This window comes from Gymnoscopelus microlampas, assembly GCF_963454915.1.
Source record: "Gymnoscopelus microlampas genome assembly, chromosome: 24".
In the NCBI taxonomy this organism is placed as follows: Eukaryota; Metazoa; Chordata; class Actinopteri; order Myctophiformes; family Myctophidae; genus Gymnoscopelus; species Gymnoscopelus microlampas.
This window is the reverse complement of record NC_139961.1, coordinates 23,952,638-23,968,188: the sequence shown is the minus strand read 5'-3', so window position 1 is coordinate 23,968,188 and position 15,551 is coordinate 23,952,638. Positions and strand designations below refer to the sequence as shown.

General features: G+C 43.9%; 1 protein-coding gene across 1 annotated transcript in view; it reads right to left on the bottom strand.

Annotated features, from left to right (window-relative positions):
- Positions 1–15,551, bottom strand: part of unc80 (unc-80 homolog (C. elegans)) — a gene marked incomplete at both ends in the record, with an annotated part of 84,181 nt that overhangs the window by 37,644 nt on the left and 30,986 nt on the right. Inside the window, 16 exons of the mRNA XM_084050621.1 lie at positions 1,203–1,384; positions 3,231–3,369; positions 3,461–3,568; positions 3,941–4,147; positions 4,722–4,819; positions 5,069–5,278; positions 6,930–7,107; positions 7,381–7,514; positions 7,627–7,762; positions 8,246–8,458; positions 9,049–9,221; positions 11,260–11,413; positions 11,748–11,854; positions 13,962–14,170; positions 14,831–14,929; positions 15,348–15,529. Of these exons, the coding sequence (XP_083906747.1) occupies positions 1,203–1,384; positions 3,231–3,369; positions 3,461–3,568; positions 3,941–4,147; positions 4,722–4,819; positions 5,069–5,278; positions 6,930–7,107; positions 7,381–7,514; positions 7,627–7,762; positions 8,246–8,458; positions 9,049–9,221; positions 11,260–11,413; positions 11,748–11,854; positions 13,962–14,170; positions 14,831–14,929; positions 15,348–15,529 (2,529 nt within the window). The remainder of the gene's footprint in view (positions 1–1,202; positions 1,385–3,230; positions 3,370–3,460; positions 3,569–3,940; positions 4,148–4,721; positions 4,820–5,068; positions 5,279–6,929; positions 7,108–7,380; positions 7,515–7,626; positions 7,763–8,245; positions 8,459–9,048; positions 9,222–11,259; positions 11,414–11,747; positions 11,855–13,961; positions 14,171–14,830; positions 14,930–15,347; positions 15,530–15,551) is intronic.

Sequence of the window (15,551 nt, the reverse complement as noted above, 5' to 3'; positions counted from 1 at the left end):
TATAGCATCATGTCTTTGCTTTGTCCAAAGAAAATTTGTTTTTTTTTTGTCTTTTCTGCTCAGTATGTACTTTTATATGTATTGTGTTTCCCATTTTCTTTATCATAATATGATAAACTAAAAACATGAAAACATATTATGTTTTCATATTTATAGTTTGTGTGTTTGTTTGTTTTTAATATTAAATAATTCAAATTGTACATAATGTAAAACGGTGAGGTTCTGGCATAAGCCCCCCTGAGGTTACTTACCTCACCAGCACAACAACTACTGTAATTGTCAACTTTCCCAGGGAAAGAATTGACATATCAGGCATATTTATATATAAACTTACTGTTTGCACTGTTGTGCAAATCAAATAAATCAAATCAAGGCCTTTAATCCCAACATCTATTAAGACGGCCATGGGGTGGAAGTTTCTCATTGACAGTAAAGTTAATATATCCATTAACACTGTCTTTGTGAATAAATAAGGCCATGGGTATAGTAATGTGTGATTTTTTTTTATTTTTTATATCCCCCGGCATTCGTTGTTGACCTTGTTATCAAACCCCAGGCTTGGTCGGCATCATGACACGCCTTCCCTCAGTTTGATAATCTAGGGCATACATGGGCAACTGGCGGCCCGGGGGCCACATGCGGCCCCCACCTTCACTTAATGCGGCCCGCAGGTTAATATCGGAATACTGATATATTATTGATATCAGCTGTTACAATTGCAAACATGACCCGCTTTAATTACTACTACTATATTAGTAGTAGCTTAATGACTAGTATTAAAATTCTATTGTCTTTTTTATGTCCAATTTATTTGTATTTAAGTTCATAAAGTTAACATAAGTATAACTAAATGCATTTGAAATTAAATAAAAATGTTACTATTCAGGATTCCAATAAAAAAATAGCAAAAAATACATCTGAATTCCAATTCAAAAATAGCAAAAATAGCCGATCTACAAGCTCAAAACGCGTCGCGCTGCGACGCGTTTTGAGCTTGTAGATCGGCTATTTTTGCCATTTTTGTGTGACAGGCCCGACAGTATATGTATTGTGGCCCTCTGTGAGTGTGGAAATATAGTGGCCCTCTCCATCATCAAAGTTGCCCACCCCTGATCTAGGGGGCAACAACGTACGCCCTATGTGATATTCTATACAGTATCTTAAGTTAGGTTGAGTTTTATATTCGTGTTTCTTCGCTGCACCTTGAAGATCTGCTGGGCTCCTTCCTCCATGCGCGGCCACACCTGGTAGCGGAAGCGCCACAGGGTGTAGAACTTGAGCACAGAGTTGATTCGCTGGCAGGGCTCCTGGTGCTGGAACTCCGCATTCATCATCTCGGTCACCGTGTCCGGAACCTTTACGGCGCACAGCAGGAACATGGCCGCTGCGGTGGGGTGGGGGTCAGAGATAAAGAAAGAAAAAGAAGAGGGATTGTTGTGAAAAGTAAAATGAGCAGATTCTCCAAAAATAAATGATTTGCTTTTCAACCATTTTAAACCCTATAGTATAGACCCCTTAACAGACGACGTCATACTGGCTGCGTGCAGCCAGTATGCGCGCAACGAAACCCATTATATCAGGTCTCGTTAGGACGCGTCTCACTAGCCAACACACACAAGAGGGGGTTGGGGTGTGCTGAAACCAGTGCACCCCGAAACAGGTTGGGAATTGATTGCGTGAAACAATCACCTGTGCGTCCAGGCTCAATGTTAGTAAACAAATAATTGGTCTAAACACTTCCTAGAACGTGAAATAGTGAAAACTGTCAATCTACAAGCTCACAATGCACGTTAGCTTGCCGATCTGCTATTTTCGCAGAATTTTAGCCAGCTTGCCGACTGTTCACGGCAGAGAGAGAGAGAGAGAGGAGAGAGAGAAGAGGGATTGTTGTGAACAGCAGAGATTCTCAGGAAAGAGATTCTCTGCTTTTTAACCACTTAAACCCCATATACTTTGTCAAATAGTGAAAATAGCCGACCAACAAGCTCTGTCAGCTTATTATAGATCTGATATTTTTACTGAAAGTTAGCCCTTTCTTGGTCTATGTTTGCCAAATGTTCGCCCATTATGACATGCCCGGTGTGGTAAAGACAGAGACTGCCTTTCCCACTTTACCTTTATAGCCTCACATGTTCCATTAAATTTCTCATGATTACATATTATTTTCTGTTTACCATATGCATTCTTATCATACTACTTATTTCAGCATGACCTTTTGTTACAGCACCAAACACTTGTTTGCTACAATGCTAGCTACATGGTAATCAGGGAGTTTGTAATCACATCTTGACCTAGTTCAATACATCAACATTAATTTCATATTCATTTCATTTTTACAAACAACAAAGATACAATTGGCTGAAACATAACCACTTTATTAGTGTCAACAGTTTAAAGATCATTCATAAACAAACACACATACTTGCCATATCCTCTTCCTGGTCTGAGAATCTCAAAAGAGTCACACATGACCACAGTGCTCCTTATATAGAGGGGTATGGTAATTGGGACATACCACTTGCAGGGGAGTGTGTATTTCTCTGTGTAATATATATTCTGGATGAAAAGAGTTGTGTTGCTAAAAACATGAGTAATACTTACCTTGTGGATTATAATGATTTCTGTAAGGTTTGGGAAATGTTTTCTTTGCTGATTTTCACTAGTGATGAAGGTGAATGTATTGAGTGAACCTGTCCTTAAGGTGCCACTAAGCAGAGGCCCAGGTTTGAATATCTGAGTCAGTCTTGTCTCAGGCACGAGGGAGTGAACATGGGGCACAATGCTGCTGAGGAGCTCTGCCCTTAAACCCAGTCTGTTAGTCTGTTTAGACTAGACTGTTTGCTTGCTAGTAAGCATGTAAGTTTATCGTTTTGTATTTTTTTTATTTTATTTTTTGGAAACCTTTTTGACAATAAATCTGAATTATTTGGTTTGTCCATTCTGTCCACCTACTGTAGCCCTCATCAGAACAAACTCTTTTACACCCGGAATTGGGACGCTGGTATTCATGTGGTTAATGATGTCTGCATCGTTTTGTGAAAAACAGAACAGTAAATGAACACTGAGGATTTTACAGTGTAGATTACCAGAGGTATTCAAAAAAAACATATACAGTATATATGTATATCAAATGGGGGTCTGTGGCTTATTGCACATCAAACTGGGGGTCCTTGAAATTCCAATTCAAAGGGCTGAGAATCAGTGTACTACAGTACACTGGGTGGTCTCACCTGCAGCAGCGGCCATATGTTCGTCCGTGCTGAGCAGCAGCTCCCAGGCTGCAGGCTGGATGTCCCCGTACATGTCTTCCGTTAAGATGGGGGCGGCCTTGATCAGCAGTGATAGAGGAGCAGGAGACAAACTCATCACCTGAGGAAACAAGAGATTCTATGAGCTCGCTGTTGTCTTATACGACGGGACGTTCTGCTCATCCTGCCTGGCTTCGTAAAGAGGACTATACCTGGTTGCGGAGGTACTTCAGCATGCCCGTGTCCTTCTTGCCCTCCGCGTTGGCCTCGGTCGGTCTTCTCTTCATGGAAGGTGTCCTAAGACATGATTTATCCGAGCACTGTGGGTAAGGTGCATAAACAATTGTCAGAGTAAGCCAGCCACTCACCTACCAATTAATCCATTTTACATTCAGCCTGAATAACATTCATCCTGCAGAAAACCGGCCTGTTCATTTACTGTATGTCATCTTTAGTGGCCATTGTGTATCTATAACTTTTTAAACTATACTATAAATGTAGTAAATCCTGATGCACTCTAAAGAGGACATCCTAGACTTTCCAGTGATACCACATGGGTAGGGGCGGTATCATGCGGACAAGTTCCTGTTTCTTCTGAAAGCTCCACACTCACCTCCACAGACACACCCACTCAACCCTTCCACCTAAAAAAAAAAAGCTTTTTTTTCTTCTGTGAAGTCAAAGACACCCACCTCTTTGTTTTTCTTGGCGCGTGGTCCAATGTTGCTCGAAGACGAGGCGTTCTCGTCCCTCAGGCTGTCCACGGTCTCGCCGTACAGCAGCTTGATGGCGCGGACCAGCCGGGCGCAGGAGCGACTGTGGTGCTGGTAGCAGCGGGGATGGCAGAAGTCGACGTGGGTACAGATGAAACTCTGCTGGTTGCACAACAGGATCATGATCTGAGCAGAGGACGATGGAGAGAGAAGTGTGAGAGGGTGGGAGTGCAGTATGCATTCAAGTACTGCCACGGCAGGTACTGTACAAACACAAACTAGGGCGGACCCCTGAAAATCGATGATTCGAGTAGTCGCAGGTCAGATACCCCTCAGTCAGTCGACAGAGATTATTCTCCAGTTCTGTAGGTACAACTTCCAGTAGGTACATGTAGACTTCAAAATAACACCCGTTGACTAATCAAATTACAAGTTTCCAATAGTGTTAATAAAAGTGACATCTTTACATTGGTCATAAGTAAACAATACCAATGAAAAAGTTAGAACATGGAGATAGGAGGTTTCTGCCCGACAGCAACGATATGCACATTGGAGCACATATACACATTAATCCATTAAGACCGGGAACGTATCTGTGTCATTTTAAGATTTCTTTAAAAAATAGCAGATCTACAAGCTCATAGCACGGCACTCTGTGCCACGCTATGAGCTTGTATATCTGCTATTTTTGAATAGCCAAAGAAATAAAAAAAATTACACTGATGCATTCCCGGTCTTAATGGGTATACAAGGGACATACATGGAGCCAGGACATGTTGCGGTGGTAGTTGTCCTCGGCCCCGCCCGAGCCTGGTCCTTCTGGCTCGATGCTGGGTTCACTGGTGCTAAAGGGACTGCCTGCAACACAAAAAAACACAACAACTAAATACACAGACTTTTTTTAATGTTAATTTACAAATGTGTACAAATGAAATTGAGAGAAACATTTCTAACAAGAAAGTGGGTATCAGTTACATCATGAAATGACCTGGCATGTTTAGCCCTCGACTATGACACATGACATTTTCTTTTGGGAATATTTAACATTTAGTGATTATCTCAAATAATTGCGATTAGGCGATAATGTAATAATGGTGACAGGCCTACCTATATCGGTGACCGTGTCTCTGCTGTGGGTCTGAGACAGAAGCCCCTCTTCGTTCTCCGACTCGGAGTCCTGCCGGGGCATCTTGGTGCTCTTCAGGCTGCCAGCGCGACGGATGGACGACAGAGATCCGCCCTTTTTTACCCGGAAACTGCGCGCGCCTTTGATCTGGAGCAGCCGGGAACCCCCGATACGGATCTTACGGATTGGCGCTGGAGAGAAGAGGAGGAGTAAAGAGGTTAATCCATGGGTCTTTGACAGGGGGTGTGCGACCCCTGAGGGTCCTGAGAGTTACTACGGGGAGGGACTTTTAATGTCTGACAATACACATTAACATGAATCCCACATATCATTTGCAAAAGATAATGTGCAGACAAAAAAAAGAAAAAACGCATTTCATTTACACAACACTAATGATAGAGCTGCCAAATAAATCTGCCAAATGAATCTACAGTATGAAGCCTTCATAGATTCAGGCAGCCCATAGTCACTTAACCCATTCAATCCGGGAACGCATCTGTGTCGTTTTAGATTTGAGCAATAACCATTATTTTATACTTTGGCTATTCAAATTAGCTCTAGATCTACAAGCTCATAGCGCACCAAGCTACAAGCTTGTACATCTGCTATTTTTGAAAAATCATGAACATTTGAGCAAATCTTTGAATATATATATTTTTAAAGCCAACATTTGTAACTCAAATCTTTGCTCCAGCAGGTCCCTGGAACAAAATATTTGACAAATGTTCGCTTTAAAAAATATATATTCAAAGACTTACACATATCTTCACGATTTTTCAAAAATAGCAGATCTACAAGCTCATCGCACGGCACTCGATGAGCTTGTAAATCTGCTATTTTTGAATAGCCAAAGACATCTAAAATGACAGCTATGCGTTCCCGGACTGAATGGGTTAATCGTAAAACCTGTGGAATACTTCCAAGCTTTGAAAGCCTCTTATCGAGTTGCTTGGAAGGCTATCTCAAAAGAAAAAGAAACAGATATGCAACACAATTATGCAGTGGACAATATAGGTAGTGGGGGGTCCCTGCTTTGCCTCTCGCTCAGCTAAAAAAACATTGAAGACCCCATGGTTAATCCATACAAGGAATGGAATTTATAGAAAGAAAGGAGTCCCTGTCATGGTAGCTGGGTAGACCCATCTATCTATTATCTGACATTCTCTGCTTCTCTCCTCGCGTCTGTGCCTCAGTTCATTACTACGGCTTGAGAAGCTTGTACCTCAGTTTTGTATTAAAACTCTAAGTTTAGCATTCTAATATGTCTCCTTGGTCTGTCTCTGTTCCTTTGATACAATACTGTTTAGACTGATGATAGGTTCTTGGTTCACCTATGATAATACAGTAGATTACTATTTCTATGCATTTGATGTATTACCTCGTGTTAACCTGCTAAATGCCTAAATTGTAAATTGTCTCTGCATTTGGGTTCACTGTCTGCCTTGACAATGCCCTGAGTAAACTCCAATAGGCCTGTCACAATTATTTCCTAATCGCAATTATTTAAGATAATTAAATAATTATTATTTTGCATAATCGTCATAATCGTTTCCATGTTGATAAATGTTCATACATTTTCAAACATTTAAAATAATAGTGAAAATAGGTCGCTCGGATGATCGGAAAAGTTATTAAATATGTCAGTAATTTATTTGTATATTTAGGTTATTTGTCAAATCTACCATGTGCAACTTCAAAGCCTAAAAGCCAAACAGATTTTTTTATTCAACACAATTAAAATCGTTAATTGTAATTATTTGTGTGACAGTTAATCGTCAAGTAAAATGTCATAACCGCGACAGCCATTAATGCCAGTGGGACATTTGTATGAGGATACGTTACCCTGAGGCTCCTGGGGTTTCTTCTCATCGACGGCAGAGTCAGACTTGAGAGTGTGGCTGCTGCTGTTGAGCGAGTCGTGTCCGTCCTCGTCGTCCAGGATGCCCGCGAAGCTGATCTTCCTCTCGTATCGGTGGCGTCCCAGCTCTGGGTCCAGACGCATACGACAGCTGTCCAGGTCCTACAGACAGGATGCGTAGTTAGTAGTATGTCCAATGGAAGTTATTGAGAACTAATTATGTAGTACTAGTACACAAAGTTACACCACAGAAGTCCTGAGTTTAAGACACCTCAGTGTTAAGACTATCACAACATGGAACAGCCTCTAGGCTACACAATATAAGCTCAGATAAACAAACTATCAAACGGCTTGACTATAGACAATCAGAGGATCAATAAACATAAATCAGAATATAAAACTTCTTCAGTATTTTATTGTATAACCTCTACTAACCACTAGGGGCTCTGTGCGTGGCCGTGGTAAGCAGGGAAAGGTCTCTCTCAGGAAGGTAGTGATCTCCAGCAGAAGTTGGCATGCGGCCATCTTGAGAGCAAATGGGCAGCCACATTTTGTAGGGTTGACAGTATCTTTTGTGGAAAAAGGCAACAGAAGGACAAAAACGTCAACAATCTGATTAAAACAAAAGTAAAACTCAATGATAAAAGTATTGTCGCGCAACTGCTTTTGCAGAATACTTACTGTCATCTAGATAGTCTTCCTCCTCGTCTTCTTTCCTCAGCCTTCGTTTGGTCTCCTCCTCGTAAATGTAACCCAGGATGTTGGCAGGACTCTCGCTGTCCAAGTGGCACAGCTCACTGAGCCTTGTGCCGATGGCCTGAAAGGAAATACACACACACACACACACACACACACACACACACACACACGTATGAAGAAGCCCAAAATATATGCACTTCACAGCCACTACCATATCATTAAAATCACCATTACACACCTAATCTTAGCCTTTACTATGAAGCATGCCTGACCATAATCCTAACTCTAACCTTGAGGGCTCCCGGCCTCCTGGCCTAATGTCATAGTGTCCTTGAACAAGACACTTAACCAAATAACTGGTCCCAGTGGTGCTTTGCATGGTTTCCTCTGCCGTTGGTGTGAATGTAAAACACTTTGGATAAAATAAAAAGGTGCTGTGTATACATGCATTTACCATTCTATCTTAAACCACACCCCCCCCTCTGCAACACACACGTGCATACAAACACTAATCCCTGGAACCCCCTCAAGGACCCCTGGGTGTCCTCGGACCCCACTTTGAACAACCACAGCCCTACAGTATTAGATGACATCAACTCACGTCTCCCCACTGGCAGAATTGCTTGGCGGCGTTCCACTGTAGTTTCTGGTTCCGTTTGTTGCCCACTACGGGGGACCGGCCCCTGGACAGGCCTCTCTTGGTGATATTCACGTGGTGGCCCTTCATCCACTCCGGCCAGTTGCCACGATTGCAGCGGTGGACAAAACGAGCGCACTCTAGGAAGAGGGAGGCCCTCGCCACCACGGGAGCTTCCTGTAAAATACAGGAAGTAGAAATCAAGCATCAGAGTGCCTGAGCTGAGAATTTGTTTGGTTCTGTAATGCAATGTGAGTAAAGTAATGTGTTGTTGGACCATCCATGTTCACCGTCATAGTCCAGCATTTATTATTTTGGCGCGTTTCTAAATGATGACTTTCAATGTGTCCTGCCTTTCAATGTGTCCTGCCTTTCAATGTGTCCTGCCTTTCAATGTGTCCTGCCCTTACACAGCTTCTGAACCATTCTTTATCCCCATGGTTACTGAACTAAATATTTGACCGATTCGTCACACAGGCCACACAATATTCCCAAGATTTTCAAACTAAAATGGCTTTATTCAGAGAGACAAATCAGGAGAAAATCAACGCCGTTTTCGACCTTTCTCTGTCCCAGCAACAAACTCTCGCGGAATCTAGCACCAGTAAACAGGAGACGGTTGTGAGATCTGCTGCCAGACCTTGCCCACTTGTAGGATTTGTGTACCATTTCACCTCTAGTGGCTCAAATTAGGATGGCGTATCTTCATAAATGAACCATCTTTGGTCGAATGGATCAAAATGTTGGAAGGATGCAGGATGACGTACCAGGTCGAGGGCGGCGGCCAGTATGGAGGCATCTGGGATGGTTCCCGGCTCACAGCAGTTCAACAGGAACTGGAACCGCTTCATGCCCTGCCGGATGGCGGCCAGGTTGACCACGTTCTTGTTCTTCATGGCCTCCTGGCTGGCCGCCAGGCGCTCCTGGAAGCCGTGATGCCCTGGAGGATGAGGAGGAAACGGAGCGAGGGAGGAAGAGAGAGGGACGGAGGAAGGGAAGTGTGGGAAAGAGGAAGCGTTGGGAGAGAAATGGAACGGAGAAGGTAAAGGAAGAGAGAAGAGGAGTAGAGGACAGAAAACACAGAGGTGTAGTGCGGAGAAGAAAAGGCGGCAACAGATTAAGTGAGACAGGAATGCTGATTAATAAACAATATTTCAGGACACAACATGGCTGCAGTCCTTAAAGGGGGCTGTAAGTGATATATGCAAGAAGATTTATTTTTGAATTATCATTCAAAGCTCTATATTCCAATAGTAATCATTGCTATAGACTAGGAGTGTTTGTTCAGTAACAAAAAAAAGGTCCCCCCCTATCTCTCTCTCCAGCTCTTTAGTATACAGGAAATACATTTTTCAAGATTTTCAAGATTCAAAATCATTTATCAACTAAAATGTTATACCGCTTTCAGTTCCAATGCCCCTTGTTTATTCTGTATCCGGGATTGAATAAAATGTATATCCCGAAACTGAAAATGTGTTTTCTGTTTACTAAAGAGCCGGAGAGACGGGAAGGCCCATGTTACTGAATAAACAGACTATAGCAATGATTGCTATCATAATATAGAGCTATTTAACACAGATTTTTAACAACGAAATACCACTTACACCACCTTAAAAAAACAAAACAATAACATGTATTTCTTCAGGCCCCAAAAGGGACTTACTGTAACATTACGTAAACACTGTCATCCAGAACACTTAACAGAAAGCCACTCAACAAAGGATGCTGAGGGAAAAATGGACACACAGCCAGAGAGACCAAAGCTACAATTATGTGGACAGTTTGTTGTTTTCCGGAGCATTGGACAACACCACCACACGTCACCACAGAAGAGACTGCACCGTCAGCACCATCATGCTGCCACATGGAGGCACAAAGAACAGCAGAAAGATGGTTCATTATAGATTTAGCATTCTTCCCAACCAAATCTCCCCCTCCCCATATAAATAATGATGACATTATTTTGGGGGTATAAAGAGCAGGGACGGTCAGAGTGGGTAGGGGGAAGGGGAGGTGGTTCTTATCTCCGGTTCCTGAGTTAGGATCCAGATATACATGCTAGATTTTGTACTCTTGCATGCAGGCCTGGAGCTGAGAAGCACTGACGCAGGGGGGCAAAAACTGAACGATAGTGGTATACATTTAATTTAACAATGCTGAAATGTTTCTATTCTAAGAGGACTTTAAGGAAAATAGTGACTACTGAAGTCTGCTTTTGGAGAGCCAAAACATAATCTCAGGCCCACTTCATACACTGTGAAACAGGATGTATCATTTGATTGATGTTTTATTGACAGAAATGCATATATATGACCATATATTTGTGTAAGTGGATGAAACACAAAAACAGCTTTAGAGCATATTTCCATTATTGTCCTTTGAGAACTAATGTGTGTGTAAACTGAGTATCATGGGGGGGGGGGGGGGGGGTTGGGGGGGGCTTAACCGGAGACATACTGTACATAATGTGAATAATAAATACATTAATATACTATCAACGCACTAGAATAGTAAAATAGCGACAACATGGGTGCTATAAAAGGAACCTGTTACAACTCAACTAACAAAAGTGTGGGTCCTACTCCACACACTTTTGTTACATGTTAGACTGAAAATTTAAATGTTTTGAACACAATTGTATTCATTTGTATAGGTAGAGGCCGCACCAGGTTTCTCCTATCTCCCCACACTACAGGCTACGTTAAGAGATTGCCGCAATGAAAAATGACACATCCTGGTTTCAGAGTGCAGCAACGGGGGGGCGGGGGGGGGGGGAGTGGCGACAGACATCAGCGCAGCTGGCATGGAAGCCGGCGTGGGAAATGACGGCATGACAAAAATGGCAACGGCACGCGCCAGACAGACAGACGACACGACACGACATAGAGGAGAGATGGAGATAGAGACACACGAGGCGTTTGGGTGAGAGAGTGGTAGGGCGAGCGAAGGGCGCCCCCGGGGAGGGGAGGGGGGTCTACCATCTTTCTCTTCTGTGTGGTGAAGCTTGGAGGGGTTCCGCCTGCCGGACCTCCATTTACCGAGCCGCTTGAAGAAGTTCTCCTCCTCGTCCCTGCCAAACTCGGCCCCCGCCGCCCCCCCTTCGGACAGCTTCACCGCGCTGGTGAACTTCACCTGGGAGACATGGCAAAGATCCAAACCCACACACAGACACACAGAAAGGTCGACACACGCGCAGACACACAAACATGCAAATGAGACATTTACGTTCTGAGCTTGTAGTTTGGCTATTTAAAAAAAAAGATTTTGTGTATGGGGAAAAAGGAGGGGCACAATGATAGACCCCTGGGGGACCCCAGTCAGTCGATGACGTATATTACGGTTTAATTGCTTAATGATGTCACAGTGAGCAAGAGATTGAGCCGCAAACCTGCTCACTGACTGCAAATTGGCCAACATGCAATCGGATTGTCCTGTGGAGTGGTGAGAGTTGACCTTTGACCCTGACCTTGGAGCTCTGCCGTATGAAGGAGAGACGGTCCACAGAGCTGATGTCCAACAGGTCCTCCACCCCGTCTGTCAGTCCCGACAGAGACGAGCGCTTCAGCCAATTACCTGGGGGCACATGCACACACAAGCATGCACGCACACACACACAAGCATGCACGCGCGCACACACACACACACACACACACACACACACACACGACATAAGGGCAGGAAGATACATGTGATGCATTAAGGCTAGAGCACACACACACACTAGGAGGGACAAATGCATAAGGGGAGCAAATGCTCACAATTACAGGGAGGCACATTCAAGGTGGATCAACACAGGTTCACAGAGGTTGCACTTCAAAAACTTGACTGGATACATACAGTATAGGATATAAATAGGTAAGAACAATAAAGGACCATTTCTCATACATACTGTACAAGTGACCTGGGTCAAACACTTTTTCAAAATCAGGGAATGCTATGCAAAGCCCCATGGGCCTAAGCAATACATTGAATATAATAAGTTGAGTCAGCACTCAGCAGACATTAAATCAGAATAACATTTGAGCCTATGGCAGACTCTGATCTAAAAAGGTGGAGGCTGGGGTGGAGGAGGCAAAGTTTGAAGCAGGAGCAGCAGCGAGACGCAGAGATCTAATGAACGAGGAAGCCATACTGAAAGGGACCGGCCTGTTGAGAGCGTAAACTGGGATTGGCGTGTAATAAAGTGTGGCTGATTTGGAACATTCAGCAGATTACAGCTGTGGCACGTATGACTCCTGTGTCCTGCATGAACCAACACAATGCTTCATTTTGCTCATTTGCTGTGGCTTGCTTAGTTGCAACAAGGGGAGGTTTGGAATAGAATATAACGCACCAATTCCCAAAAGGTTAAGGCTGGGTTTGGACACTTAGCAAATAAACTCATGAACAGATTGACAGATTTTGCAAATTATATGAGTGGCGTAGAGCAGTGGTTCTCAACCGGTTGGGTCCCCAGATGACAGTAAAATTATGAAAATAGCTCATCTACAAGCTCACAACACCTCACATTGCAAGGCGTTGTGAACTTGTAGATCGGCTATTTTCACAAAATGCATCTATGGAACCGAGTCAAACTAAATGTAATGCCTCAACTCCTACAATTCCAAGTGCTTGTCAGGGTGGGAGTCCCCAGTCCAAATGTGATTATTTTGGGGTGTCGCGGACTGAAAAGGTTGAGAACCACTGTCGTAGAGGTTAAACATTTAACCTCAGAGGCCTGGGTTTGATGTTTTATCAGTATTCAGTAGGCTGCCCGGTCAAGGTCAAGGTGCAAATTGCATAACCGGTCATATTCGGAAAGACTTAATTCAGCATTTCAATTATTTACAAATACTATTTGACCCAGGTCTGATACACAGCGCAAATTAGGGTTATTGTACAATACAGGCAGACAGGCATGTAATGAATATGGTAGCACACCCACATACGTAAGACAGAGAGCGTGAATGGAAGGCGAACAGTCAGACGGCGTGCTAGATTGGACAGAAACAAACCCAAAACTAGTTGTTGTTCCCACATACAAACACATCATGTTGTGAGTGAACTAGTACAGCAACTGTGATTTGATAGTCAAAAGAAAGAGAGCATAATATAATATAGGCAATGAAACGTGAGACCATGAGCATACACAACTGTGATCACAACTATGCACACAACATATCAACCTCCAACATTTTGTTTGCACACACACGTTCCCCAGCGATCTCCTCTACCTCATATATATATATTTTTTTTCCCCAATGGCGTACAGTCAGAGGTTTTACCCCATTAAGACCTTAGGCCGATTCTACACATGCCTTCTAAATCAGTAAAAATCTGTTAAAAAATAGCAGATGTACAAGCTCGCAGCGTGGCACGAAGCGACGCACTGTAAGCTTGTACATCTGCTATTTTTGAATAGCCAACGCCAAAATCGAAAATGACAGACACTTTCCCAGTTTTAATGGGTTAAGCCAGTCACATGGCTGTGCAGGCACACACAGGAATACATACTGGAGGAGTCATATTCTGATCCAAGCGTGCGATCTGTCATTCAAAACAACTGTTTGTATATTATGAAAATTGATGTTGTGGTGTCATCATCAGAAGCCATGGGAGCAAACTAAAGATGTAAAAACTAAAACAAATAACCGATAGGTCAGCAGGGGGCACTGATGCAGCATAATATCAATCCACCTACCAATGGGGAGCTTGAGCTTTTTGCGGAGAGAGATGCGCCGCGAGCGGGAACGCGAGCGGCGGTCGGTGGTGGTGCCGGAGTGGGCGGTGGTGCAGTCCGAGGTGTCCTGTTCCGATTGGCTGCTGGTGTCGCTGGCGGCGCTCTGGGACTTGAACATCTTCCTCCAGAAGTCCTTCCGGCCCAGGAGAGCACCGGGGAGCTGCTCCTCACTGCAGGGACATTAGACTCATCAATTTATTTTACAGTCCGTGTCCATATACAGCATTGCCACGCAGCGTTTACCGATCAACTGTTGCTGTGCTTGAATGGCTGAGCTGGGGAAAAGAAACGGTAAACATGGACTTCTCATGATTGAGATAATGATTCAACGTCGGGACGTAAATTACGGGGTTGTCAGACACAGCCAGAGAGTAGATCAAAAGAGCAGCGCTGCTCTCCAATAGTTGTCTGCTTGAAGCGCCCTAGGCTCTGCGCCCAAAAAAATAAAGTCAGACGGTGAGAACGCATGGATGAGGAGCGCGTCTTCACCATAGAAATGAATGGCAGATGCTGGCAGCTCAAAAAATACTGTGCGGACACTGCCCCTAATCAAACTAATTGATGTAATCCATTGTAAAACATCATTTCTTTTTTGTAAAATAATCGATTTTGAGAGAAAAAAATGCAAACGTTTAAAAAGAATTCAAACGAAATTAAAAAAAAAGAAAATATATTTTGCCTCATTGTATTTTATATCATTTTTCTGCTGTGAAGGTCCACTGCCATGTTTTATCGGTGAAACAAGTTTCATACCACTACAAGCTCGCTATGGAGCTAGGGCCTTGTAGGGAGGCCTACTGTGGAAGTGGCATGAGGCGGAGGGGACTCACTGTTCGGGCGTCTGGGGCGGCCTGCTGGAGATGTAGCTGCGACACTCATCTGCAGCACTGGAGGTCGGGCCCTTCTCCCCAGATACACCCACCTCTGACCTGCACACACACACAGAACTAAATTGTCTACATGTGCAGCAAAAAAAAAAGTCTCTCTGGTTTATTCCATTCCATGCAGGCGAAAGTGATTGCTCTGGAACACCCTTTCACATGTTGCAACGTTGCTGGGATTTAACCTGCGACCATCAAATTACAGCACAGACTCCCTAACCAGACTTGCTGCCATGTTTTCTTCCGTGACACCCCATTGACACTTTTGTCATTAACACCAATCCTCGTAGCCTGGTTTCCAGACCTGGTTTCTTCTCTTTTTTGCCTTGTTGTATTTTATATATTTTTTCTGCTGTCAAGATCCACCGGCATATTTTACTGGTTTACTATTTCCATGAGCACCTGTAACAAAACACAGACTGAATTGACCAATGACCAACGACTGGACAACGGGGTCAACTCGCACCTCCTGGGTCCCGGCAGTTTGGGCTCCTCCTTCTCGTCAGGTTTCTTGGTGGCGGCGGCCGTGGCGGTGGTGGGGACCTTCTCGGCGCTGTCTAAGAGCGCGCTGAGCGCCACCCGGCGGAACACGTTGCCGTGGGACTCCTTGATGAACTGCACCAGCTGGCGAATGTCACAGTACAGGCCCTGGAGAGGAGACGTGTGAAAA